The sequence below is a fragment of the Mycteria americana genome, chromosome 1, assembly GCF_035582795.1.
Source record: "Mycteria americana isolate JAX WOST 10 ecotype Jacksonville Zoo and Gardens chromosome 1, USCA_MyAme_1.0, whole genome shotgun sequence".
Taxonomy (NCBI): Eukaryota; Metazoa; Chordata; class Aves; order Ciconiiformes; family Ciconiidae; genus Mycteria; species Mycteria americana.
In genome coordinates this window covers 138,776,385-138,802,243 of record NC_134365.1, presented here as the reverse complement: position 1 = coordinate 138,802,243, position 25,859 = coordinate 138,776,385, and the positions used below count along the sequence as shown (strand labels likewise).

General features: G+C 45.0%; 1 protein-coding gene across 2 annotated transcripts in view; it reads right to left on the bottom strand.

Annotated features, from left to right (window-relative positions):
• GPM6B (glycoprotein M6B) overlaps positions 1 to 12,046 on the bottom strand; it is a 109,915-nt gene extending 97,869 nt beyond the window's left edge. For both annotated transcript variants that reach the window (XM_075522125.1, XM_075522135.1), the window contains exon 1: positions 11,878 to 12,046. In XM_075522125.1, coding sequence (XP_075378240.1) covers positions 11,878 to 11,881 — 4 coding nt within the window. In that variant the 5' untranslated portion in view covers positions 11,882 to 12,046. The remainder of the gene's footprint in view (positions 1 to 11,877) is intronic.
• Positions 12,047 to 25,859: the final 13,813 nt, after the last annotated feature.

The following is a 25,859-nucleotide window of genomic DNA, read 5'->3' as shown; positions in this document are numbered from 1 at the left end:
CATAAGCCAAAGGGGTTCACATCAGAACTGCAGCAACCACTTGGGAGGCAGGAAGCTGCTGTGCTTATCCTAGGAGTATCATGACCTGAATTAATTAGTATGTAGTGCTGCACATTTCCTTAAATCATCTCCAGCGCGTACATTCCTGATCTCACATCCAGGGTCACCATAGCTATGAAGGAAACAAAAGACGGTGGTGAAGCTTGCTGGCATTGCCACCCTGCCTCTTCCACGTGCCTCCACAGGGGCACAGCTGCCGGGGCTAACATTTGGGAAGGTATTTCCTCCTGCAAACTCCTACCATACGTGCTACAGGTAAGCCCACACACAACTTCATGAAGAGAGGCAGCAGGAGACGGAGCCCCCAAGCAAAGCTGGAAATGAAAAAGTCTGCATGCTAGCGTGGGAGAGCGCGAGTTAATAGCCAATTTAAGGTCACGTGAACAGAGGCAAGTTTAGGTTACTCTACGATCTCTCCTAGGAAAGAAGCTATACAGCCCAGCCAGAACACTACCAGACATCCACACTGAGCCACTTTTGCCCTAGTACGCATAGGGGCATTGCGATTACCCTCAGATGCAAAGCCACCTAGTCCACTGGGCTTATTATAAACGAAGTGTATGTCAGCAGCATACACAAACACAAGGAGGACCCTTTTATCCAATGTTACTGTTATGTCTGGAAAAAAGTCTTTTCCATTGCATTACATAAACAAAAAACCAAACAAAAAAGGACTTACACTTTGTCCTGCAGCCACAAAAACCCCTCATCGTGCTGGTCTCCCACACAGGGGACGCTGGCAGTGGGCACGCAGCTAAGAAGGGCTGCAATCCTGCCGTCCTTCTCTTGAGCATCGTGTTTTGTATCATTAACTTCAGTGCTTAAGAGAAACACAGCTGTCTTGGCAGGTCACGCTCAAGGAAGAAAGGCGGTTTCTGAGATAATATGTGCAAAAGCTCCTTAAAAGCCGGGGTGACCTAGGGGAAGGATTTTAAATTAATTGCCAGGATCTCCTAGCAGGAAGCACCGGCATGGTACATCCTCAGTGCTGTGGGAGGCCTGGGACGCAGGCTGTCACCGGGGTGCTCTTCCCAGCTGTCCCCTTCAGAACGAAGGGGGGCACGTAGAAGCTGCCAAGCCTGAAGGCTTTAAGCGTCACAGCTTCAGCCATGTCTGCCATCAAAGAGCGAAGGCTCCTGCTGCAAGTCCACTTGTGACTGTGGAAGTCATCTGAGTGCCCCAAAGCCAAATCCTGAATGTCTCTGGGACTACGTGTAGCAGTTCAGGATCAATTCAGGTTTGGGATACTGCTGTGATGTCGGTAATTTAGCCTGACACAAAAAATTACTATTAGAATGGCAAATAAATGCAATCATTTCTCTCCTGTGTTTAAACTTGGGTGAGGAGAAGAAATGTCTCTCCACAGAGATCTAACCAGATGCAAATGCAAAGCACAAGTGTTGGAGCAATGAAGCATATGCAATGAAAAGCTTGACGTATTTTCTGAGCAAGGCAATAGAAACCACTTACTTTATTTACAAGGTACGCGACCTACCATAAGGGACATCTCACACATGCAGAAGATGACAGACTACTGACCATGTGGGAAGTGGGCACAGCAGTCACGCTCACAAACACGTACGGAAGGAAAAAGGCATGTTTCCCTCCTACTAATCTTACCAGCCTCTTTCCTAAAAAACAAAGGGTTAAGGATCAAGTATTTTAAGAAGGATTACAGTAGACGAGAACTTAAGCAGACATGATGGCATTTTTTGAATCCATAAACCTGCCTTATACCATGGGAAAGAGGAAGGAATGCTTCAGGAACCCACACTTTGGCTGGATAACTGCTTCTCCCCTTCTGCATCTTCTTATGAAGTCCATATAAGCCCCTCCTCAGGAGTCCTGCACAGGGACCCATTTAGCATGCCAGAGGAAGAACTAATGAACAAAGATACCACCTTTCCAAGTAGGTGGCAGGGTTTGTTTCGTTGTTTTTTTAACAGAAACTCAGGTATTGTTTCTGTTCTCATCCCTCAGTTAAACTCTAACAACTGTGCTGCAAACAAGGAATATTCCTAATTCTCTAACCCATTTGAACAGAATTCTAAGACAGTAGGTTAACTTTGGAGAGAAGGCTGCCATCCTACAGCCAGCATACTGACCAATTTGGCAAGTGCCTCTACATACAAAAAATAGCAATGCTATCCAAGATCAACTAATCAAGCGTGAAACAAAATAGTTTCATCAACCAAATGCATTTTGTAAGGGGAAGAAGTAGACAGCGCTGACTGTAACTACGCTGGTATTTTCCTGATTTTTTTCTTTCTACGTTCTTACAAGAACAGAAAAAAGATTCAGTGTGCACTAATTAACACATTTATACATCAGGTTTTAACAGCAGCTGGGGCAGTCCCATTAGCCTTGGCAACATTTAATATTCCACGTGTGCCATGCCCTTCTGTCACTGTGGAAGCAGAAAGCCAAGCCTCCAACTTCCCTCCAGTAAAGCACTTAATTTTACTTTAAGAGAGTGTCTCCTGACTTTCTGGGTTTTTTTAAAGCTGTTTCTCCCAATGTCCTCACTCTTTTCCATCTCTAGCAGGGTTACATCACTTACTTTGAAACAGATAAAAGCTAGCAGCTACCACAGAGAGACATCGTCTATGGAAAACACACCTGCAGGTGCCCAGCACACCATCGGACGGCGTCACAGCCCTGCTCATCACGCGTGCAAAACCGGCGAGCGCTCTTGGTCACTATTTCAGAAGGAAAGCCTTCAACGGAGGATCAAACGCCAATGGGAATAAGGGAGGCAGGGAACCATCTATCCACACACATACTTCTGCCCACAAAACTTGGCAGAAGACAGCTTAGAGGGAGGGAAGGACGAGGTTCGACCATGAGGTCCAGCACTTCCTCTCTGCGAGGATGATGGAAAGAGCCTAAACCATGCTGGGAAGCTGACCATAATGGGGAAAACATTCAGCAGCTTTTATGACAACAGCTATGGGAAACCTAAGAAAATCCAGAAATAAGGTTTTACAGGAAAATAAAGTAATTTTCATGAAATCTGCAGACTGTTTAAAGCTAAAATCATTCAAGTCTTGACTCACACTGCTACCCCATTTGCATTTTGTTTCAGTGCCACCCACTCCCCAAATACTTACCTTCAGTCTGCCATGGCTGCTTTAAATTAGCATTTTCAAGAAGTTTTTTACTCCTTCTTGGTTCTTTTCTGCCTCCCTGAGGTTTCAATTTAGGAATAACAGGAATTCAATATGTGGTAGATTACAACAATTTCTCAAATATGGCATTGCAAGCATATTAATGGCAGATAAGACAAAAAACCTCAAGGAATTTCAGGAGGAGGTTAAAGATTAAGTATCCATTATATATTTCTCATAGCTCAAGTTTGAGGAGAAAACCAGGTATTTTCAAACTGTTTAAAAATAATTTAAAGGGAGGGACTAAAAATTACAGGCTATAAAAACCAAAATTACTTAACTGGCTATTTTTCATTCCATATAATTATTTCTTTAAGTTTCCAGACATTATCTGAAATGGGGGATTTTCATCAGACAATTAGCAAGCATGAGAAATTGCCCCTTTAATTTCAGCACAGAATGGGAAAAACGTCTACGAGTGAAGGTATACACTGCATGAGGGAAATAATTACTAACACGAGCTACATCAGTCACGCATAGCAAAGCCCCCTCTGCACTGCATTCCTTGTATTTGCTTACATAAAACTCTGGCTCAATGGAACAGTTATCAGCTTTAGTACCTAATAATTTCACTGGCTGGTGAGCAGGCTATAATAGATGATGCACTAGATTCTGTTACATTCCCCTGACATGGTATGACAAATATCTCAGAGATTTCAAGGCTTTTGTACCAACGCCCATCACAGAGCCCAAGCAGATGTTGCATGAAGTGTTATTGTTCATTACACCTTGCAAGTTGTGGGCTCTTGACAGATGTGCTGGAGCAGATCCCTGTGCTTGCACCAAAAGTTCCTAGCTCCCAATACTCCCACTAGTCATCTTTCCTCCTGACTTTTTTTTTTTTTATGCATGCCTAAGCAGCTCAAGAAAAGCATTTAATTTCCCACAAGGGAAGTTCCATGTGGCAAACGTATTTTCAGCTGTGTGTCTAACGAATACAACAACTCATTTTACACTTTTGTTTGGGAAAGTGCATGACATTTATGTCAACTCAATTCTGGTAACTAAAGTGTAAGTTTACACACAAACAGCAATCATTTAAAACCTTCCAAAAGTTATTCTTTCAAAAAAAACCCAAAACAAAATACACAAAAAACAACCAACAAGAAAATGAAAATTACTTTAATAGAGAAGTTAGGAAAAAGTACTGAAGATCCAGCCAGAGCTCTGCACTAATTCAGACTTGCACAGCATTTGTCAACACGGTGCGTGCCTAGGACTTCATTCCAGCAAATCCTGACAGAGGTGCCCAGCATCTAGAATTTAAGCAGCTTTAAAAAGACATCTTAAGTCGACAAAAGCACTCTCTTATGTTGCAAAACACTTGTGTCCCATCAGAAAGCAAAACATACATAAACCCATGGAGTTTTAAAAAAAAAAATCGGTGGGAAATCTCTCCTGAATAAGGTCAAACAGCAGCTGCTCTCCCGGGCAGGCTCACAAAGGGCGCAGGCAGGAGCCTGCAGGCAGCCGACACTCACCTTCACCCAGCAGCTTCACTGATGCGCACTCAGCATTAGGACTGAAAAGCCTCAACGAATTTTCTAGCATGCAAGCCGATAAAAATGTAGACCGAAAGGTGAAGTGAAAACCAGACATTGGAGATTCCCAGTTAGCTGTGCCTTGCTGGCAGCATGAGGAAGTCAGATTCCTCCTCGGTTAGCCATCAGCAGCTCCAGCCCAGCAAAACCACCAATAAGCCCAAACGTATGTTTCCAATTTTAAGAAAAACAGCACACTACTCAAAATGTAATCCTTCTCTGGCTGGACTCCCATCATTTACTCTGGTTTTTGGATCTCCAGACCAGCTGCATTGTTAACACAAGGTGTCCTTTCTACTCGCCAGTCCACAAACCAGCACCTGGGAGGCAAGCCAGCTGCTTCCTTACTCCTGAGCTGCTAACGGAGCAAGTTTTACCCTGTTTGCCTTCAGTGTAATCCCCCTCTCCGATTTATGTATGCTTTAGACCAGGGCAATTCTTACATTTTCATTGGCATTGAAGGAATGTATACGAAGACAGAGTTTTAGAATGCAGTATGCCATGATTGCTCTATGCTCTTAGTAAAACATTAAAAAACACCCACAAAATTATGAAGGCTGTATCTTATGTTGGATACTCCAAATCAGTTCATAACTTCAGGAAGTCCAGTCTTCTTCATTACCCAGGTCCCAGCTATCTTTGAACCAAAGTCCTTTTCAACTTTCTTCCCCCCAGGCAAAAAAAACCCCAAACACTAAGTACAAACACATTCCTGAAAGTCATTTTCTGTATGTATATCTTTAGGCTAAAATTTCCAAGCATCACATGCACTCAACTATCAAAGCATAAAACACACACACACACACACACAAAACTGACATACAGCAACGCACTGAGGTTTGTACCACTGGATAGCTCCGCGTCAGGCACATCTTTCTATTAATGAAACATAAGCTCCATTCACATTTTGAAATTGCTGCTAGTCAAACAGCTCCAAAACCAGGCAGAACAAAAGATCTTGAATTCTCATAGTTCTTTGCGTTGCTTGTAAACATTTCCCAAGCCGCAACTCCACATGGAAGCTTTTGAGCCTAAAACCCAAGAGAGGTGGGAGAGGGAGACTGCCAAAGCACCAAGACAAAGCAGCAACAGAAAGTAACAAACAGCTCAGGACTAAGCGGTACATACGATGCTATCTATTTGTTACACTGAATGGTCAAATCTCCTCCACTGTTGTTCACTGTGTTTACAAGGAAGGAGTGACAGGGAATTCTGATGGGCACAGCCACCCCAGCACCCCAGCTGTCAGAGGTTCATGTCTACCTGCAGAAGAAAAGTTTGGAGAGGATCAGGAGACGTGGATTCCTCCCCCAGCACTGTCACTTCCTCCCGGCCACAGGCTACATCGCATACAAGAAGCAGCAGCCACGTTACAAGATGGATGTGATGGACAAGAGCCACCATGGCTCTATTTCGTCCTTTGCCTATTGTGGCTATTGACCCGGTAATCCGCCCAGCGCAGGCTTCTGCATCTGTACAGAGCCTCACAGGCTCAGCTGAGACTCATTGCTTCAATATCTTTGATGTCCCACATGGAGAGTAAACCATCTTTCCTTACATTTGCTCACCACAACTCAAACCCAGAGGCACTCGTACCCAAACAGATTTTAAGGAACCAGCTGGGAGAACAGAAAGGATTTTGATTTCCCTGGACGGCTCAAACTAATCCAGCCACAAGCACGCTGAGGCGAACCCTGGAGAATGACCCCTCAAACGTGCCACCACACACCCCACCAGACCGGCACCCCGGCGAGATGCCATGCGCTCCATTGGGAGTGAGCCTCGACCCCACACTCCAGGGTAAAAAACACCTACATTAAAAGTACACAATAAGCGAATACATCCTCTGCAGTGTTACCACTGTGGTGCCATGAAGGGTTCAAATTTTTGCAGGTGGACCTGAGCAACTCGCGGGAAGGCAGCTCCCACAGCTCCGTGCAAGCTCTCGGTCCCCAGGCGGGAGCTGCCCGGGGCAGCAAGGTGACATGCAGCAGGGGCAGGTGGTGGGACGCATTCACAGGGACCAGGTGCGTGCGTGGCTGGGAAGGGGTGAAGGGCACACACAGCTGGGATGCACGTGGGGGAGGTCAAAAAGAAGAGAAATCCAGGAGTTTCAGCGGGAAGAATGGCCATCGTGGGGAGCGTGGTAATGTAACAACCCACAGCAGCTCCCTCTGCAAAAGCTTTCCTCCAGTGAAATTTCACTGGATACAATGCTCTCGCACTTCTAGAAAAATAACAACACATTTACATCCAAATACCATCAGTGGAAGTACAATACGCGCAGTGATTCTGCGTCTGGCTGCACCAGCTGTGTATCTCGGGGAAAACAAAATCCTCGCTATGAGAACATGCACCCACTCAGGGAACGACACGATGCTGCTGCACGAGGAATAAAAAAGACACCAAGAAGTGGGCTTCTGGGCTTATTTTCAACTTATTTTAACCTTATCCTGAAATGGACTTTGGACTTATTTTTTAGAGTAATGACTTCAGATATTACTAAATATTGCTCAGAGAAGTTGCAGATGCCCCATCCCTGGATGCTCCATCCCTGGAAGTGTTCAAGGTCAGGCTGGACGGGGCTTTGAGCAAGTGAAAAGATGTCCCTGCCCCTGGCAGGGGGGTTGGACTAGATGATCTTTAAAGGTCCCTTCCAACCCAAACCATTCTATGATTAGATAGCATTAACCTTGAAAAGAAAAGGCTATAGAAAAAATACTGTATAAAAAAACCGATGCTTGCAACATGATGACTGCTGGAATAATAACACATGGAAACAAACTTGAAAAAAAGATACCTGGATTGAGAAAAATAATTAAAGCCCTTTAAACATTGAAAGTGACCTGGAGATTTCAATTGGTTTAAGAAATTCTAGAAACACTCTGAAAAAGACAGATAATCAGGCACTGCCACAATTCAGCCCTCCCAGGGATGTAATCTATAATCCAGTATGTTTTTCCGAAATGTAACATTTCAAGATCAATCAGACATACCATAATTCACACACAGGACAGCAGATCTCCTATATTACTGAACCACACATTTAGAAAGAGCGCAACAGGAAGAATCTGTAAATATGGTGAAAACACAAATTGTTTAGGATACTGGGAAATATCTGAAATGCACAACATTTTCTCCTCTGCCTCCTTCCCAGACAAGCAGGATTACAGTGAGAAGGCAACATTAAGTACTTTTTAATAGCTTAAGCAGGTGTTGTGGAGATAGAGGAAGGGCAGCAGTATGAAATTTTATATTTCATGGGTTTTAAGAGAAGATAAACTTAATATTAGTTTCTTTTTTTATAGGAACGAGGTTAAATATATTTAAGAGGTGCAAGATTTAACAGACATGGACTACACCACTTGGCAATTGAAATCCAGCCACCCTTAATGACCAATACTAATCAGATTTTACTATTACTGTGACACACAAAAGATTTCAGCTCCCATCTGAACAAAGTGTATAGCTGAATAGAAAGAAAGAGGACTGATTCTCTTTCAGGATTTGCCCCCAGCTGTTTATAAGAAGAAAGCCTGGTTTAGGGAATATTTGAACCTACTTTGGACACGTTTCACATAAAAGCGAGGACTGTTTCTATGGGTAGTAGAAGCTCCTAAGGTGGAACTCCTGAAGTTACTGCCTACGAGGAAGGGATGGTTCACTCTGGGATGCAGGGAAGAGCCGCGGGGATGCAGGAACAAGTACTGCTGGGGGAGCTGGATGCTCTGCAGAAGGTGTGAAGGACAAGGTGATGGCCCCAGTGCAGCACAGCATGATGCCCCAGGGAACTCCTGGGTTTGCAGGCTCTGCGAGGCCGCAGTTCCTGCGCAGGGACTGCAGAGAGATGGGATGCAAACCCACATGAAGACGGGCATCATTTCATCCCCTGTTTGTGCACGGTGTTCTCCTCACTATCTCTTTTTTAAAAAACAATCAATCAAAACATAATATATGTACCCACTCTGCTCCAACCACTTTTCTTATCTGAAAGCAATAGTTTGGGGACTACAAAGAAGAAAAGGTGTAAAATTATGAAAACACACAGTTCCCCAGAAATGACACTGTATCATGCTTTTCAAACTTTTAGGAACAAACACCTTTCGCATTTTTTGTTCATTTTGTAAAATAACAGTCCCCTCCCCACCTCCTAGACGAGACACTACATTTGGGAGAGTGTGTGCCGCGATGTAAGATGCCAACGGGTGGGTCTTCTCCCACGACACGCACAAAGCACTGCGCTGGTTTATTACTGACAACCCTCCAGCCAGCGCAAACCCTCACTGGTGCTGAACACAACGTGCCCGACTTTCGGAAGCGCTGAGGGAGCCAAAAGCCTCAATGGCCACGGTGGGCTCTCAGCAGCTCCGAAAAGGGAGAAAAAAAAAAAAATCAGCCTCAGCAAGCCAGTCCTACACAAAAGTTTTGTGTGAGCAAGGACAATTCAAACAGTCCCAATGAGAAACAGTCAAATACAGCCTTGCCATTGGATCAGGAAGCTCAGTACAGCACCGGGGCTCCAAACAAGTCCTGGTTAGTCGGTCACATCAGCCTCAGCCTACCTAAAGCCAAGGCAGCAGTTATGCAATGGCATAAACAAAACATCGTATTCATGAGGGACTGGATCCCCAGCTGACAAAGACTTCTTTCTATGACTTCTTTTTGAAGTATTTAATCTGAAATCTGTGCTAGAAGTTCCCCCTCCTGACTGGCCACACCACCATTACCCCATCAGGCATGGCTTGATCATCCAACAATGTTTGTAAGCAAAGAAGTCTACAGACCTTGGAGTTTTGTGCCATTATCATCATTATGAGCAGCACATTCAAGAAATGTTTTCTTCTCTCCACTCCCCTTTCCCCAACTGTTACACTCAGGACAAGACATTCTATACAGACATAGAACATACATTTCACACACTGTTGCAGACCCACAACCTGCAAGACTAACTTTAGTGTTTTTCTAAGATTTTAGGACTAAACCAACGATTTGCTTCTCCTCAAGATGAATCACCCACAAAGATGTAAAACAACTTTTTGATTTCAAACCCCTAGCAGCTTAATTTACTGAAGAAAAATCAATTTCATAGACTTAGCAGCAAAGACACTCAAGAACAATTTTACAAGTGTTATCTAACAAATTTTATTCCCCCGCCCACCAAATAAGATGTTGTAATCCAATGAATACGCTTCTCTTAATAAGACACCTGAAAACATTCCTTTCTCTCTTTCCCTCTTCCATCCCCATTCCAAGATTTATCTGACATCCATCCATGGCAGTAAAATAAAAGCATATGTTAAGAGAAGGATGCAAAGATACAGACATGGGACAGGCCGTCCACTTTACAGTTTCACTGAATATCAAAAGTTCACATAGGGAAAGCATAGTCTAAAGAGTGAGTATCGGAATATGCATGCAAAAAATGGTGCCGGTAATACAGCTGGTTTGTTTCTTTCAGCCTTCAGAGCTGCAAAGGCAGTAGGAATCCGTACTTTAACATGCACTGAAAGGGGTGTTGGAAACTTCAGAAAAGCTTAGTAAAAAGACAGGAGTCTGATCTTCACTAAGCTAGGGAACAAACCAGTTAATAAACATTTAGAAATTAAGGAATTAGGTGATGCGAATTAATTTAACAAAGTAGCAACCATAGGAATTCTGTCAGCTTCCTTTGGCTTTGGCTGAGTAATTAATTCCTTTTTTTCTTCTTCTTAATTAAAACCAGAGACAGTGCCAGCATCAGTATGTGCATATTAACACACAGGCATGCACTGATAGCTCTGCTTTAGCAGCTGCAACCTCTAAGCAGTAATATGCCACTGGCAAACTGGACCAAAGATACAGCTGTATTTTTCTTTTTTTTTTTCTTTTTTCCAAACCTCATAACTTTCATTACTGCTTAATTAATTTGGATCTATAGTTGGTTGAAAGGAAAGCTCGCAGGAAGCAGCCTATGCTAAAAGGCCCGTGCTAGAAGGATGCAAACGCTGAACGTGTGTGTTGACTACCGAGTGACCCATGGGCACGACGAATCCTTCCCTGGTTATCACCAGGGAATCCTCGCAGGGCCTCGCTTCAGCTCACGCTAACGCACGCACGCAAGTGCCTCCCTCCCCACAAGTTTGGGAACAGAAGCCGCCGCTTTCCATCGACGCCCAATTCCCTCCGCCGTGCAGACCCCACGCTACAAGAGGGAAGAGCGCACCACGTTATCCCAGTGGCCCACAGGACTCCCTAACGCTCACGCCGAAACGCGTTACGCCCGGCACACAGGCGCACTTCCCACCTCGAAAAGGCACGTCCACTCTCCCCCCGTCCCCCGAGTCTGTTCCTCCTCTCCCGAACCACGCTTCACCCCCTGAAGCGCACCCCAGCCGACCCGCCTTTGGCGCAGAGGGGCTGAGCGGGACCCCCGCCCCGGCTTCCCCCGAGGGGAAGCCGGGGCGAGACCGAGTCACTCCCCGGCTTCCCCCGAGGGGAAGCCGGGGCGAGACCGAGTCACTCCCCAGCGCCGGGCGGCGGCACCAAGCCCCGCGGGGAGACCCGGGGCCGCCCGCGGCCGCCGCGCTCCCCGCGCCCTGCGGCGCTCCGGCCCGGCCCGGCCCCAAGGGCCGCCCCTGCCCCCGGCATGCGGCGCAGCCCCCGACCACGCCGCTGCCTCAGCTTCAGCGCGATCGGGGGAGAAGACACGCTCCGGGCCGGCTGCGTACAACGGCCTCCAAGAAACTAGAGCTCCAGGAGTCTGTAGTATTATTACCAATAATTCGTTTAAAGGAAGGGAGCGCTCTCCGGCTGGCGAGGTCCCGTTGCCCCGCCGGCTCTACCCGCCGGCCAGGAGCCCCCCGCGCCCGCCCCCGCTCCCGCCGAGTTTCCGTGGCAGCGGCCCGGCCCCAGCGGGGCGAGGGGGGCTGAGGGGCGGCCGCCCCCGGCCCGCTCCGCCGGGGGGCTCGGCAGGCTACTGCTCCCCGCCCCGCCGCGCGGGAAGAGGCCGGGCCGGGGCCGCCGCGACCCCCGGGGCTGCCCCGCACCTGCCCCCGCTCCCACCCTCCCCGCAGCCGCGGCTCCCCCTGCGGCCCCGGAGCGGGGGCTGCCCCGCAGCCCGGCTCGCTTACCCATGGCTGGCTCTCGTCGCCCGGGCGCTGCGGGGGGAGCAGGGCAGGGGCTCGCTCTGCCGTGCCTCGCCGGGCTGGGCTGGGCTGGGCTGCGCCGGGCTGGGCGAGAGGCGCGGCGGCGGGCAGCGGCGGCAGCTCGCACACTGGCGGGCTCCGCTCGCCTCCGGCGGCTGCGGCGCGGCGAGAGGGGCGGGGACGGCCCCGCCTGCCTGCGCCGCCCGAGGGGCCCCCGGCCCGGCCCGCCCGGCCCGGCCCGGCCCGGCCCGCCGCGGGGCAGGGGTGGCGGAGCGCCGCCCCGCGGCCCGGCGGGGGCACCCCCGGCGGCGGGCAGCCGCGCCGCCCTCCCCGCCTCCGCCCGGCCGCGGGGCCGGGGCTGCTGCCTCCCGCCCGGGCCCTGCTGCCGGGCGTCCCTGAAACTAGGGCTTGCTTTCCTACGTTGGCCCCTGTTTTCCTCCAGCGAGTTATCGTTCGTCCCCAGAAGGCTCCCAGGAACGAGCACCCCGGGGCCAGGCGGGACCCCTGTCCCTCTCCGCTTCAGGTGCTTGCCTGGAAACGGGGCTAAGGGCACCCTTGACCTTCAGAGGCATCTGGCTTCTCGGTGTTTCTCTGTGGCAAGGGCACCGTGCGCCCAAACATAACATTATTTCATTAATACCTATACCCGTGTTCAACAGTGTGATTCTTATCTTCACAGCCCCTTCTGAAGCCAGGAATGCCACTTCACAGCGTTACATGGCACTGCGGGAGCTGCCGCTGGAATTATGTTCCAGCCACACAACCGTGCGTGACTGTGCTTGCAGTGACTTTTTCATTTCTTTAAACACTGTGAGAAACGTATCTTAGTGTTTGGGAAAACCAGTGAAGGGGACCCCTAAGTAACAGACCGGGTGGTTTGGGGGCGTACGGGTGGTTTCTCCACCAGGAGCTCACCAGTAAAACCCCTCCATACCTAGCCAGGTTGGAGGCAAAAATAACTGTGTCGCACAGGAGTAAGCCTTCACAGATGCAGACGATGGGTATGGAAGAGAGTGGCAAAGTCGGCTTTTTCAGTTCAGTTGCTTTTCTCAGTTGGACTTTTAGCACCAGAGCGATTTGATTGCTTCAGATGCAAAGGCCAGCTCTTTAGTCAGAATAAATGCATCTACAGTGACTAATGTCAATCAGATTGTTCTGATTTACATTAATTGGGTACTTGGCATGCATTTCCTTTGCCTTTGTCACAATAATAATATCCTACTTTTCTGTTACTTACGTGAAGTATAAGGATATATTTCATCTTCTCTCATGATGATTAACAAATTGATCTATGAAATTATGTAACCATATGATTCCCCTCTAAATGAGATCGATTGCTTAAGAACATATTAATAAAACACGGAGGCAAAGGAGCGACAAAAGTGTGAACACTAATTTTCAGGGAAATGAGTTCGTACTTCGCAATTTCAGGCCCCTGCTCCCAAAGTAGTGTGTGTCTGCGCTCACGTACAAAGTTGCAATGTTAAAGCTGTGGTTTGTTTCCAATTAAAAGAAAAATCCCAGTCTCTCGGGCCAAGATCATCTGAGGCTTTCGCATTGATTAAGAAATACATACATTCTTCCAGTAAGGACTAAGGGCCCAACACCATGCAAGCACTGCGGGATCAGGGAGTAAATGCCTCTTCTCTAAGATGTAGTAAGTGGATTGATTGAGTAAGGCATTTTGTAAAGATAGGAAAAAAAAATCATACCAAAGCTGATCACTAGCATCTGCTTCCAGTCCCCACTGAGAATTAAAGTAGATGAGCTATGCACCTTTGAAAAATGAGATTAATTATGGAAATAGCACATGACCCTTAACTAGAGTGGCACTAAATAGCACTGAAATATGGCGGGAGCTGAAGGCAAATGGTAAGAGCACCCCGCTGTGTGCAGCACTATGTGCTGGTGAGGGTATAAATTAATTTTATTTTTTAAAATAAATTCTTTAGTTATAGTCTGTGAAGCTCTTGCAGCATACTACTTGATTAATATTAGGATCAGCTGAAAAATATGTCCCTGATTCTGACTGTGGTTGCACTTACGGGGAACTTTGCACCATTGAAATCCATGGGACTAGTTGCTCAAGGGAAGTTGGTCAACATGGTCAGTGCTGTCCGGATTGGGCTTACATACTTGTACCGAAGTATGGGGTAGACATTCCTATGGTAGTGGAGAAGCAGTTGTCCATATTAACACGGATGCAGTGAGAGAAGAGACTCGCTGTCCTTTATTAGCTTTCTGTCATCCTCAGAAATGTTGGTCATTTTTCTCTCCAAAGAGTAAAGCAAAGAACATCTGTTCAAATATCGGTTATGGCTCAGCAGTCAATGGGCATTTCCACTCGCAGAGATACCGAGTCTCCAACAAGTGGAGAGAGAAGTTGACAGGGCTGATGTCAGAAGTTCTGGTTCCTTAAGCAAAACTACATTACAATACTCAAATGAGGTCAAGAAGGCAGGAATACTTAGCTGGAATTTCTACTAGGAATAGAAACTAACGGATTTCATTTCAGAACTAAGATGACTGTAGAAACAGGCACTTCCCTGGTTGGGAAAGGCTTATGACTGGGTTCTGGTCCATGCTCTCACTCTTTCATCTAGTACATAGCGGAAAGGAGAAAGGCTGGAGTGCACAGCATCTCAGCGAGTCTCAGTAGCTGAATGGCTCCTTGGGTGCTATAGCTGGTAGCCGTAAGGTAGGGCTAAAGGCCTGCTGTAAATTACGCTGGAAGCCAGACTGATCCAGACAATCTTGGCATCAAGGGATTATAAAATGACCCGGTGCCATTGCAGATTTGATCTATAAAAGAGAAGGTGAAGGTTAGAGTTCTGCATTGATTAATGTCATTCATTGTCTACACTGGGTGTTTGAAACCTTTTCCATAGCTTGGGTAACCACCTGCAAACATTCCTCTATTTGTAGCATTACCTAATACTAGTGTGATGATACTAGGTGTTTCAAGAAACACCTTCACTCCCCGTAGCAATATGCTCGGTGTATCTCCTAACCTAGTCTGGAGCAGTGTGTTCTTCTCTGGAGATGTTTTAAAGAGGCCAACTGATTTGCAGAAGAAAATTTAACTTCAATCTCAAGATCAGTCAAGGAGAGGTAAGATGGAAGGGGGGGGTCTCATCATTTGTAACTGAGGGCATGGCATCAGTCTGAGACGCTGTATTTTACCGTATTTGACCATTTCCAGCAATCAGTGGTGAAACAGATTTCGAGAGCAAGTGAAGGCTGGTTGCATATAATTCTTCTTCTTTTTTTTTTCTTTTAATTTACCAGGCTCCATCTGTTTCCCCACTTCTTCAGTGGAGAACATCCTAGCTCTGAAACAAATCCCTATTTTCTTGTGGATGGAACGTTGTAGCTGCTGCTACCTGTTTGCTTGTCTCTGTTTTCCACTCCTACCGTCTTTCCTCAGACTAACTAGACAGATTGCCCTAGATACGGAAACCTTCCCAATTAAAAAGAGAATCAAAGGCAGTATGTTTCCACTTAATGTTTTAGCTTTGACTAAACATTTAGTCACATTAAAGACAGTGGTTTAATAAAAACATGTTCTAGTGGGATGCCTGCTTCGGTGGGTTCTCAGCTCACACCGTGTCCTACCGTTGGCTGCTTGTGACACCCCGTCCCATGGCTTCCTCTGCTAATAGTGAAGCCAATGGTTAATTGTAAATATTACTTCTTCTGACTACTACACAGGCAGTGCCAGCGGGTAGCAGTCATTGCCAGTTTCCAGAGGATTAGAGTGAGTGTTTAGGGTGCCACTCCTACGCTTGATTTTGCAAAAATCCTGCAAATCTCCAAAACCTTATAAAATCAGGGACTCATAAAACAGCCTCCTTTTGAATGTTAACACGAGTGTATTTTAGATTTAAGGGAATCAGAAGTGATAAAATCTGATTTTAGTTGTAGTGAGTGTTCTCTGTGGCCTTTCTCAAGGGGGTTCATCCATCCTCTCTGTCTTGAGCTTCTCTGATTCCACGTACAGTCGAGGCATGCTGGGGTTTTTCTCTCCCATGTGATCTCCTGTTCAAAGTGGCATTACAGAGGCCACGGATGTTAAAGAGAAATAAGATGACAATTGGATCACTTTATACTGTCATCTGCGTGCAAAGAAGAGGTGACCTTTTCATGTTTTGAACTCAGCATCCTGGTGTAGATTAAGGGGAATGACTCACGCTCTCCTATGTCGTTTGTACCTTTTATGTGAAGCTGATCCGCTTTAGACTCCAACTCCTGCCACCAAAACCCCTTCTTAAAGCTCACTGCAGAGAGCTGTTTGCAAAGTTCATCCAGCAAAATGCTGAACAAAATTGTTCAGATCATTGGTACTGTGTAGTCCGGGGGAAAAGAGAGAAAGGAAAAGATAAAAAATGAGAAGTAATTTGATATAGCCAGCATGTAGATAATCCTCCTGGAATTTAACATTCAGGTACGATAGTGTAAGAAATAAATATTCTTCAAAATCAAAACTGTTTCTTATTACCAAGTAGGTCATATTTCCAGCACCGTTTCTCAATATGTAAATATGAGCAGTGATTGCTTTAGAATAGATATAATTATATATTCAACAGAATGCATAATTTTTCCCAATGAACCATAGTTCATTTTATCCGAAAATTAGTGATTACCATTTTGGTGTTAATTACGGAGTACTAAATACATCTTCAGTGTTAAAAGATAGACTCATCTCTGTTTCATATACCCCAAGTCACTTGTGGAATAACCAATGTCACTTTGTGATTTTAAAGGTACAGAAAAAATAATTAGAGGATTTAATTGAAAATGAAGGCTTAATGTTTAGATTAGGACCTCTGGTAACTAAAGAACCATCTTTCACTTAGCTCTACGTGCGGGACCTTACCCTAAGCACAGTATTTTGCACTTATGTGCGTGGATATTCTGTGAGTGTCCATGAGAGGTCCGGGTCTGGGGGGAGACCAGAGGGAAGAGAATGGTATTAGCTGTTTTTATTCTTGATACACACACTTACTTCCGTGCCTTTTTCTCTCTGCATGCCAAGCAGGTAATCCACACCTGGTAGGGAACCATGTAGGAGATAATATGAGGTCTGAAAGAGCGTGGAGTAAAGCATTACACAGAGCGGAAAGCTTGTGAGTGAAAGAGTAAACATCTCTGAAAACGGATGGCTGTTATACAGAGAAAATACAAGTCGGTATGACCTTTCCTTCCATGCGCAGCCCACCTCGTTTCATCCTCCTCGATGGATCTGTGAAATGTGGATGAGAAATGCTGACAACCCTTTCTTCAAGTGAGGGAGAGAAAAGTCTTACCTCCTGCTATGTGAGTCATGATAAAATGATCCTGGTGAAGGCATTCTTCCACATGCCTCATTCTAAAACATTTAGGCTCAAAAATGCACTTGAGTTTGGTCAGAGATAATGGGCTCAGTCTAGCAGGCTTGGATATAAACATTTACTGAAGTGCTTTGCTAAGTTCCTGTTGTGGGGTAGGATCGTGTGGGTTGGAGAGGCCAGCCTAGTGTCTTTAGGAGGAGCTGACTCAAATGTATGGATTATCCAACATTTTCATTAGTAACAGTGGGGAGATTCGAATGTGGAATAGTTTGCAAATAAAGAAACCAGACAGGGGCAAAATGCATACCCAAGGAACATTAGTATTCAACTTCAGAGCAACTTCTGTGGGAGCATATATGTACTCATTGCAATATCCTGAAAATAATTGCATACATATGTATGTTAGCCCCACCCTCCAGTGGTATCAATAGACTTAACCTAAGTTTTATGTTGAGTTGCAAATTAAGGGAATAGACTTTATTTTAAGAGTGTTGAACACATGGCTGCCATCCAATAACTTCAGTATGGCACCCACCCAAGAAAGTGCTCCAAGGCAGCCTAATCAGGACAGAATTCCTGGCAAAAGTACATTTTGAGACAAGGCTCACTCTCTTTTTCCAAAGTAGAAAACTCCTTTGATGGGAGGCACAGAGAGCGTTTAAGAACATTCTCAGGTGCCTTTTTTTGCAAACTGAAAATCAAACTCAAAGAGCTGGGAAGGAAAATTGCAGGACTCATTTTAACACTTTTCCTGATCCAGTTGGGCCATGGAGGCTGAGTAACAGCCAGCTGATTTCATTTTAGTTCTCATTTTTTCACCTCTGTCAATATGCACAAGCTCGTAACTTACTACAGAGGGTTTTAATTCTGCTCTGTAAACATGAAGGGTGCCTAAGACATAAACTGTATCATAAAGATGAGTTAAATTCTCTCATAATGGGCTACCCAGCTTTAGTTTTCTACCAATATACTTTTCAAAATGCTGGTTTGGGTTTTGTGTTGGGTTTTTTCCCCCTGCACACACTATGTTTTATTGCTTCTGTACTGCTCTTCATGCTTTGCACAGTCCAGTTCTAGCAAATGCCTATACTCAGAGTTGTGATTTGTGGCAAAAAATGTAACGTGTTGGAGAAAAGATGGGAATGACTCAGTAACTCAGCAGCGGTGTAACCCGCTCGGTGTGCCCAGCGGTGCAGCAGCATCGTGCCAACAGGCTGCAGAGGATGGGCGTCCTGTGCTGTGGGAGCGATGGAGGCTGGTGCAACACTGCAGGTTCTTCACTGGTAGGTGACAGAAATGGGACTAAGACACAACGTCCTCCATCAGCTCTGTGAGGGGTGGTTTTGGAAGGAAGGTGTGGCTTCAGGTCTGCTGGCATCATGGAAACACGCTTCACGTCCTTCTGTCTTCACAGAAAGCCAAACACATTAGACCTGCCAGCAATGTGACATTCAGAAATAAAAAAGCACAAGCCACTCTGGTCAGATGAGTGAGGGCCCTCCAGGAAAGTCCAACCAGGATGAGAATGCAACAGAGGAACTTGAAAAATAACAATGAGATGAAGCTTGATACTATATTTTGGTTTTGGATAATCAGTTTATCATCTCATTCCCTAGACTAATAAACATAAAAAAAAAAAAAATTCCAAGCAGCTATTCTAAACATAAGCATTTTCCTCCTATTTGCAGTCCAGACACTGAATTTTTGCAAATGCATGAGCATATGATTCAAAATAAAAAAGCAGAACACACTAGTCACCCATATAGATCCATTCTCCAGTTAGGAGAGATGAAAAAGTAAATAAAGTGTCAAGTATCTTACATTAGTATAATTTTATCCTTCATTTATAGCATACGTAAGATAGATTGGAGAGCCTGTATTTTTAAAATAAAGATCTCTTCTTTTAAGACTGATTCTTGTTATCTTGGATATCATGTTCAGCAAGTAGAAAAATACTACCATTTCAAGAGAGGAAAGTAATAAAACTTTTTGTTAAAGCTATATTAAACACGGGCTACTGACATAGGTGGATTTGGATTCTTACCTTTTGGGCTTTTTTTTTTTTTAAATTAAGTTCAGGACAAACTTGAGTGTTTCTTAGCTGCCAGATAGCCCAGAACGTTAATTCTGGCCTCCCGTATTCCAAGGAAATAACTTCTTTGTGTTTAAAAGCTGAAGGGGCCACAGGCAAACCAAACATCACATGAACCTGGCAGACAAAATGACCCAGGACTGTTAAAGAAGTTACGTAAACTGCAGCTGGGGAAATTATTCCCAAAAAGGCAACAGCGCTTCTAGCAGCCCTTGGGCCGTCCCTGTTTGGAGCCTGAAAAGGACGCAGAAGCGTGTGCCCAGGCCTTGAAATAGTGTGTAAGGGCTCACGCGTGTGAAAGCAGCAATGGGGTGATGCTGTGATGAGCTCGGAGGTGACCGCCCAGAACCCTGGTGGTAGATGACGTGCAGGAGGAACAGGAGACAACACCTAGCAGGGGTTTTCTGAGCTGCTGCCTTTCTGCAGAAGAGAGGCTGGAGCAGAGGTAAACGAGCCCGGCAGGCTGGCAATTAAGGCATCGAACCAAGCAGGAGCCAGGGAGAGGTACAGAGAGGGAGGCAAGGCTCTGGAGGTAAGCCCACTGAGGGAAATAGGGAGAGGAAGTGATGAGCAAAACAGGAGACAATGGTTATCTTTCAGAAAGGGAAAAAAAAGGTCTTACTACAGCAGTTTTTAAAGCACCAGCTGCTGCTTCACCTGCAGTTCCATGTAGCCGCATCTCTGTAGCAACTGGGTACATGTTCTGGGCTTGTGTCCTTCTTTCTTTCCTATGACTCCCCCAGGCTTTGGACCCTACTATTAGAGATTTTCAGGCTTAAAAATTCCAGAGGTAAAGTTAGAAACCTGTAGCCATTAGAATAATGGGAGATCCCTAGAGAGAGCAAACACTGCTACGTAGAGAATTTATTAGCAGCAGGAAGAGAAGCCTGGATCAGCACTTTACTGGTGGATAAATCAGTGGGTTTGCTAATGATGTTTCGGTTCTCTTGATTGAATTGGATTTGCAAGAGAGAAATGCAGCTGCAGACTGAATTGCTTTATATGACAAGAGAATAATGAGTAGCCAGTCCTGAACACCCAGGGTTTCTGTATATACGGGATAATTTAGCTTCCGTTCTTGTTGTTATTATTTTATATGCAAATGAAATTATCAACGCCTTTATATAATCGCTTCCTGCATCATATGTATTCTAGAGTTTTTGCCCGTTGGTGTGCAAGAGAAATTTCTTCTCATTTTAGCCAGGGTTTAACACTAAATCCTAGTCTTGCTGGAGCCTGTGGGAGTCTTATTGTATTATAGATATGACCCGTTCAGAGGACATTGAAAGTGAACAGAAAATACTGGAACTGCCTGTGGTTATGAGAGTGCTATTATTTATTTGGAGATAGGGCCCATTACCTTATGCTATTATCTGCATGTTACATGTGCTGGGTTTTCCATATTTGATGTTTACTTAACATGCATATCAGGTTCTTTTAACAGTAGTGTTTTGCAGATGATCTGGCTAAGTGCCCTCATCAGCCTCTTGCTAGGTTGTTCTCTGGGGTTCCAGCCAGTAAATCTCTATGTGTTTTAAGCTCTAAATAGGCTACTGCTCCCCCTCCGAAGGATCATGCTGAGCTGAAGCAATGCCCGCTGGAAAAGTAGAAAACGGGATGCCAGCTGGCAAAGAGGACTGAAAAGAAAGAAAAAGAGATAAAATAATTCTTAAATTGAGAAACTGCCTTAGCAACGTCCTCATCTGCTGGGTGGGAATAGATCATCGTTGCCTGGTTGGTCTTTCAAACGGCTGAGCTCCTAAATTACAGTTACGCCTTGCCATTGGAGAGATGGAGTTGACAGAGATGTACTGTTGAGACACGCTATAAATTAAACAGATGGATTGTGAAGTCCTGGCTCTGTATACAGTAATTGTTCCTCCCACTACGGGAAAGTCTTACAAAAGCTTCCCTTGGTGCTCCACAGGATCGTGGTGCTTTCACTGCACTGTGACTTTAGAAGGGCTTTGGTCAGTAGTTTAGACAAGTGGGGATATTTACTCTGGGTGATTGGCTGGAGTCTACCCGGAGTGGGGAGAGATGAACTAGCAGTGACACCCTTCCCTTGCACAGCAATGAGGAAGTTTTGTGGTTTAATTAGGAAAAGAAGAACGATCTTCCCTCAGCCACCGACAGGTCAGGGACAACGCTATGGGAAGGGTCTTGGCACTTTCTGCTTTCAGCATGTATGGTGCCAGAGGCACTGACCTTTTTCTGGTCATCTAGATTAGTCCTTCTTATTTGCTCTGCTGGCTACTGAGTGTCCAGGCAACATTTCGTGCCCTGCGTGTGGGAGGCGGACAGGACTGTAGGAGCTGAGAGATGAGAGAGCAGAATCAGGCTGCAGAAGAGCATGTGTTGGGCTGGAGGGATACAAGCGAGGTAGGAGCCTTTGTGAAAAAGATGATGAGGGAGCAAGAAGAAAGCATAGGTGGACTGAAAACGACTGAGGTAGGAGAAACCCTGGAAACTGCTCAGCTGGATCCTTGGAGATCTAAAGTATGACGGACGTTGCCATAAAAATGCATCACAGTGCATATCCATTTAATTCCAGGTAGCTTCGTGGGGATGACAGCAGTGGGAGAAGCAGTGTAGGCATTTTTCCTACATTCAGTATGCATTCAGATGTTATTTCAAGCCCTGCAAAGTGCAACTGCTAAGCCGTTCAACATTTTAAAGGTTGCTCAGTTAAGAAGTATAAAAAAAAATTCTCAAGTTTTATTTCCGGAAACCAGGAAATGAAAATAATTTTGGAAAATCAACAAACCCAACACAATTTTTTTCAACACTTTTTCTTCACAATTACGATTTTGGGCACCCTATTAGGAAAAAAGAAATCTGCATTATACCTGAGATTCTGTTGTATGTTTTCTAGCATTATAGTGGGTTTACATCATTTCATGCTTCAAAAGCGTGGCATGAAGTTAAACTGGCTAAACAAAAGTGTTCAATTACTGGTTTTTAATATGGTATTTTAAAGTTTCAACAATATAAACTATTGGTATGTTTTATTCCAGTAGGCTGTGGTGTCTTCTTGGACCGAAGTGAACCAGTCTGTTATGCTGATGGGGACTATCACACTGCAGGCTATGTCTGGAACGATAGTTTCCGCAATGTAACACAAGCCACTAGTGCAGTTTATTATTATCAATGTATTTACCACAAAAAAGCTTTAGCCATAGCCATGCTGTATAAACAGATTTCATTTTCCTAGACTTGAATAATGCAAGTAACACTGCTAGACTAAAAGCTATTGAAGGGAAGAGACTACAGTAAGGCAGCTCTTTTTCCCCTTCCAAACAAGATTTAACTGCTGTTGACAGGGAAAGTATAGGACATCTTCCTAGAGCAGGTCTGCGTAGTAACACATGTTTGTGAAGGGCACATAACTAATCTCTTTAAAAGTACTCTATAGAAGCACTTTTGCACTCCCGAGATACATGTTTATGCTCTCACACTGGAGCTGTAGATGACCTGAAGAGGGATCTGCTCAACAGAACAAGCAAAGGAGGGAGCATGGAGCATATATTTTGTTAGTCATTTTCTCTATTTTCTTTGCTGGTAGATGAGAGCAGTTCTGGAGTAAGGACTTTTCTCTAGCACAGTGCAGCTGTTCTTTCTGGTGTGTTCCTGAAATGAATTAATCATCTGGCATTTATGATATCATGGCCCGTTGCCATGGCACCCAGTCATGTCACACACATCACGCACTCAGTATCACGGCTTTCAGAGCAAAAGCAAGCCTCAAGATGGGTAGAACAGCTTGCGTGTTCCGAGTTCAATGGCCAGCAAAAAAAGATAACGTAATGAAGACCAGAGAACCGATATCTAATGATAAAAACAGCCACCGTGAGTGCTGCTCAGCTGCAGGGCTGCTCAGAGGAGGTGCCAAGGAAAGACTTCACGTGTGCCCCTGGAACACCCAGGGCGGTAACACCAGAACAGGACCACAAACCAGCCGTGGCACGGCTGAGACACAGCTCTGTGGCAGAGCTGTACAAATGAAAACATCATGTTATGCTCAGGAAGACTCACGATAACCAATTCTTTCTTACCTCTAGCGCAGGGTGATCTGGCATTACTGTAAATCCTAAATTCATCAACAGATCTATAGAAAATTCTTAAAAAGTCATGAATATTACTATCTTCCCAGACATAACAATTATGTAATGCCTATTATTTTTTTGATTGCTTTTGGTTTATAGTCTGTTTCAGATTTATATTCTGCAGTCATGCAAGGATTATTCTGTTTGGAGCAACTCATCAAATGTTTGTGTTTCGAGTGGATTGCAGCGTAACTGGCTGAAGTTTTAGCTCAACCTCACCACTTTGCATGAAAGGAGGAGAGTGGGATGGGAGCCTTCGGTTATTACTCAACTGCTTCATTGAATATGCTACAGACCAGAAGTGTGGCCTTTGATGAATTATTTCTTAAGTAAAAACATACTTCAAGCATTTACTTCTGTCACAACAGTAGCTTCTTTCCTTCTGCGCAGGGGGAGGATATTACACTACCATAATTAATAAAGAAAAAACCCCCAAGATACATAATCTGTACATGCATTTAGATTTTTGGAGCTCTCTGACAAAAACTTAAACTTGTGGCAGTCTTGGTATTTTATTATGCTTTACAAGTAAGAAGCGAGCCATGCAGTCTTAACTAGCAGAAGCGGGGACGACAGGAAATGGAATTTTTTTAAAAGTGGAGCCTAATTAGCTTCTGAAATGGATTAGACAATGTGGTTGCCGGAGGTAGCAAAAACTAGACATGACGACCCAGGAGATCTTTTCCTGTCCAGTGCAAAGGATGGGAATAAGACTTAGCTATGTGAGAATCAAAATTAATGAAATACCAGGCACGGACTGTTTCTTGCCGGATGCTTGTACATGTCTAGACCAAAAGGGCTGGCTGAATCTTGGGCCACCGATTCCTGCTATGGCTCACACCAAAGCAAAGGATATGAACCTGAATTTTGCAAGTATGCTCCTTGGCACAGTGTCTGCAAATTTGCAAAATCGGACACTAACTTTTTACACAGAAAATAGCAATGAAGAAAATAATTAGAAATCTTCGGATAATCCCTTCCGCGGGTTTGCCCAAAAAGAGTGTTATCTTCTATGTTCAGCAAGGAAAATAAGCACATGCTTTTTTAGATGTTTCATAATAGTGAAAGCTGGCTAACGTGCCTGATGAAAGACATGCAAAGAGATTGCTTTTATACCAAAGCAGGAAAAATCCTTGAAGGCTCCAAGTAGTATGAAAATGTGCTCACGCGTTCTCTTCTAGCGGTGGCAACATTGCCTTATGAATGCTCACGCCTGTGGAGTTTGCCACCTCCATAGATCTGCTCATCAATTGCGCGAGTGGTTCCCTTAATCCTTTTCACTACAAATAAACTGGGTTACGTTAAACAGCTTAGCAGTAGGGCTCTTCCAGCTCGACCCCTTTTGACTTACAGCTAGGGAGTGATCACACAAGTAAGAGCTGCTGGCAGACCTCGATGGCAGTAAACTTTGGTGGAGTTGAGCCGCGGGGGTGATTTCTGTACCTAGGAAAAAGGATGCACAGGATAGCTGAAAGCTGAACCTCAGGACTGATATTTCAAGCTTGATCTTCAGTATAAGCATGTGGAAAGATCCTAAAAATTGTTATAAACAGATCAGCTCCTATGCCATCACCCAATGGCAGCTGTCTAGAGGATAGTATAAGAAAAGTCCATGAATAAATCAATATTTTGTTATGCCCTCCCAGCTTCCAGTAAGGTGCAGCTTAGGGACATCCCAAGACAGTGGTGTAACTCAATTTTTAACAGCCCCTGATAGACTTTTACCTCACACCTTTATCGAACTCAGATTTTTGTAAACTCTTGCTTGTATTTAAAACGAGGTCTAAAAATTAAGGAGGACCACTCTGAACTCTATTTGGAAAAAATCCCTACCAATCCTCACCCTTCCTCCCCACAAAGGTATTTCTTTGGGATGGCGGTAAACAACAGTCAGGGGGATAGCAGTTTTGTGTATTTTGGCTTTTCAAAAGGCTTTGTAGGCAAAAGATCTCAGTGTCGTTTAGGAAACCAGCAGTGGTATTGGCATCATTAGGCTGAAAAGTATTTTCTTTTCAAAAACTACTATGTTCTCACTTATTCTGTTTGCTCGCTTTCTTAGGAGAAAATGATTCATGATTAAAGGGAAAAAAATCCCTCTGTGAGTGTATAAGTAATAGAATCCACCCACAGAGAATGTCGATTACGCACTCAAAGCTCATGATGAGCAAGTCTTCCTCCACTTTTGGTCAAGCAAGACTTCTGCACTGCTCCTGCCCTGCCGAAATTAATAGTTGAGGCTGATACATGTGCACTCACCTACTTCAAAGAATGGACTGAGTCCAAGCACTTCTTCCGCTACAACAGCCAGGTCTCCAAGAGAATACACAAACAGCAATGTCACGGTCTATCATCTACCCAGAGCTCCTCTGCGTATGCCTCTGCATACCAGCTCAGAAATTCCAGCTATGTAAGAATATACAAAGGGATGTGAGGCCTTGA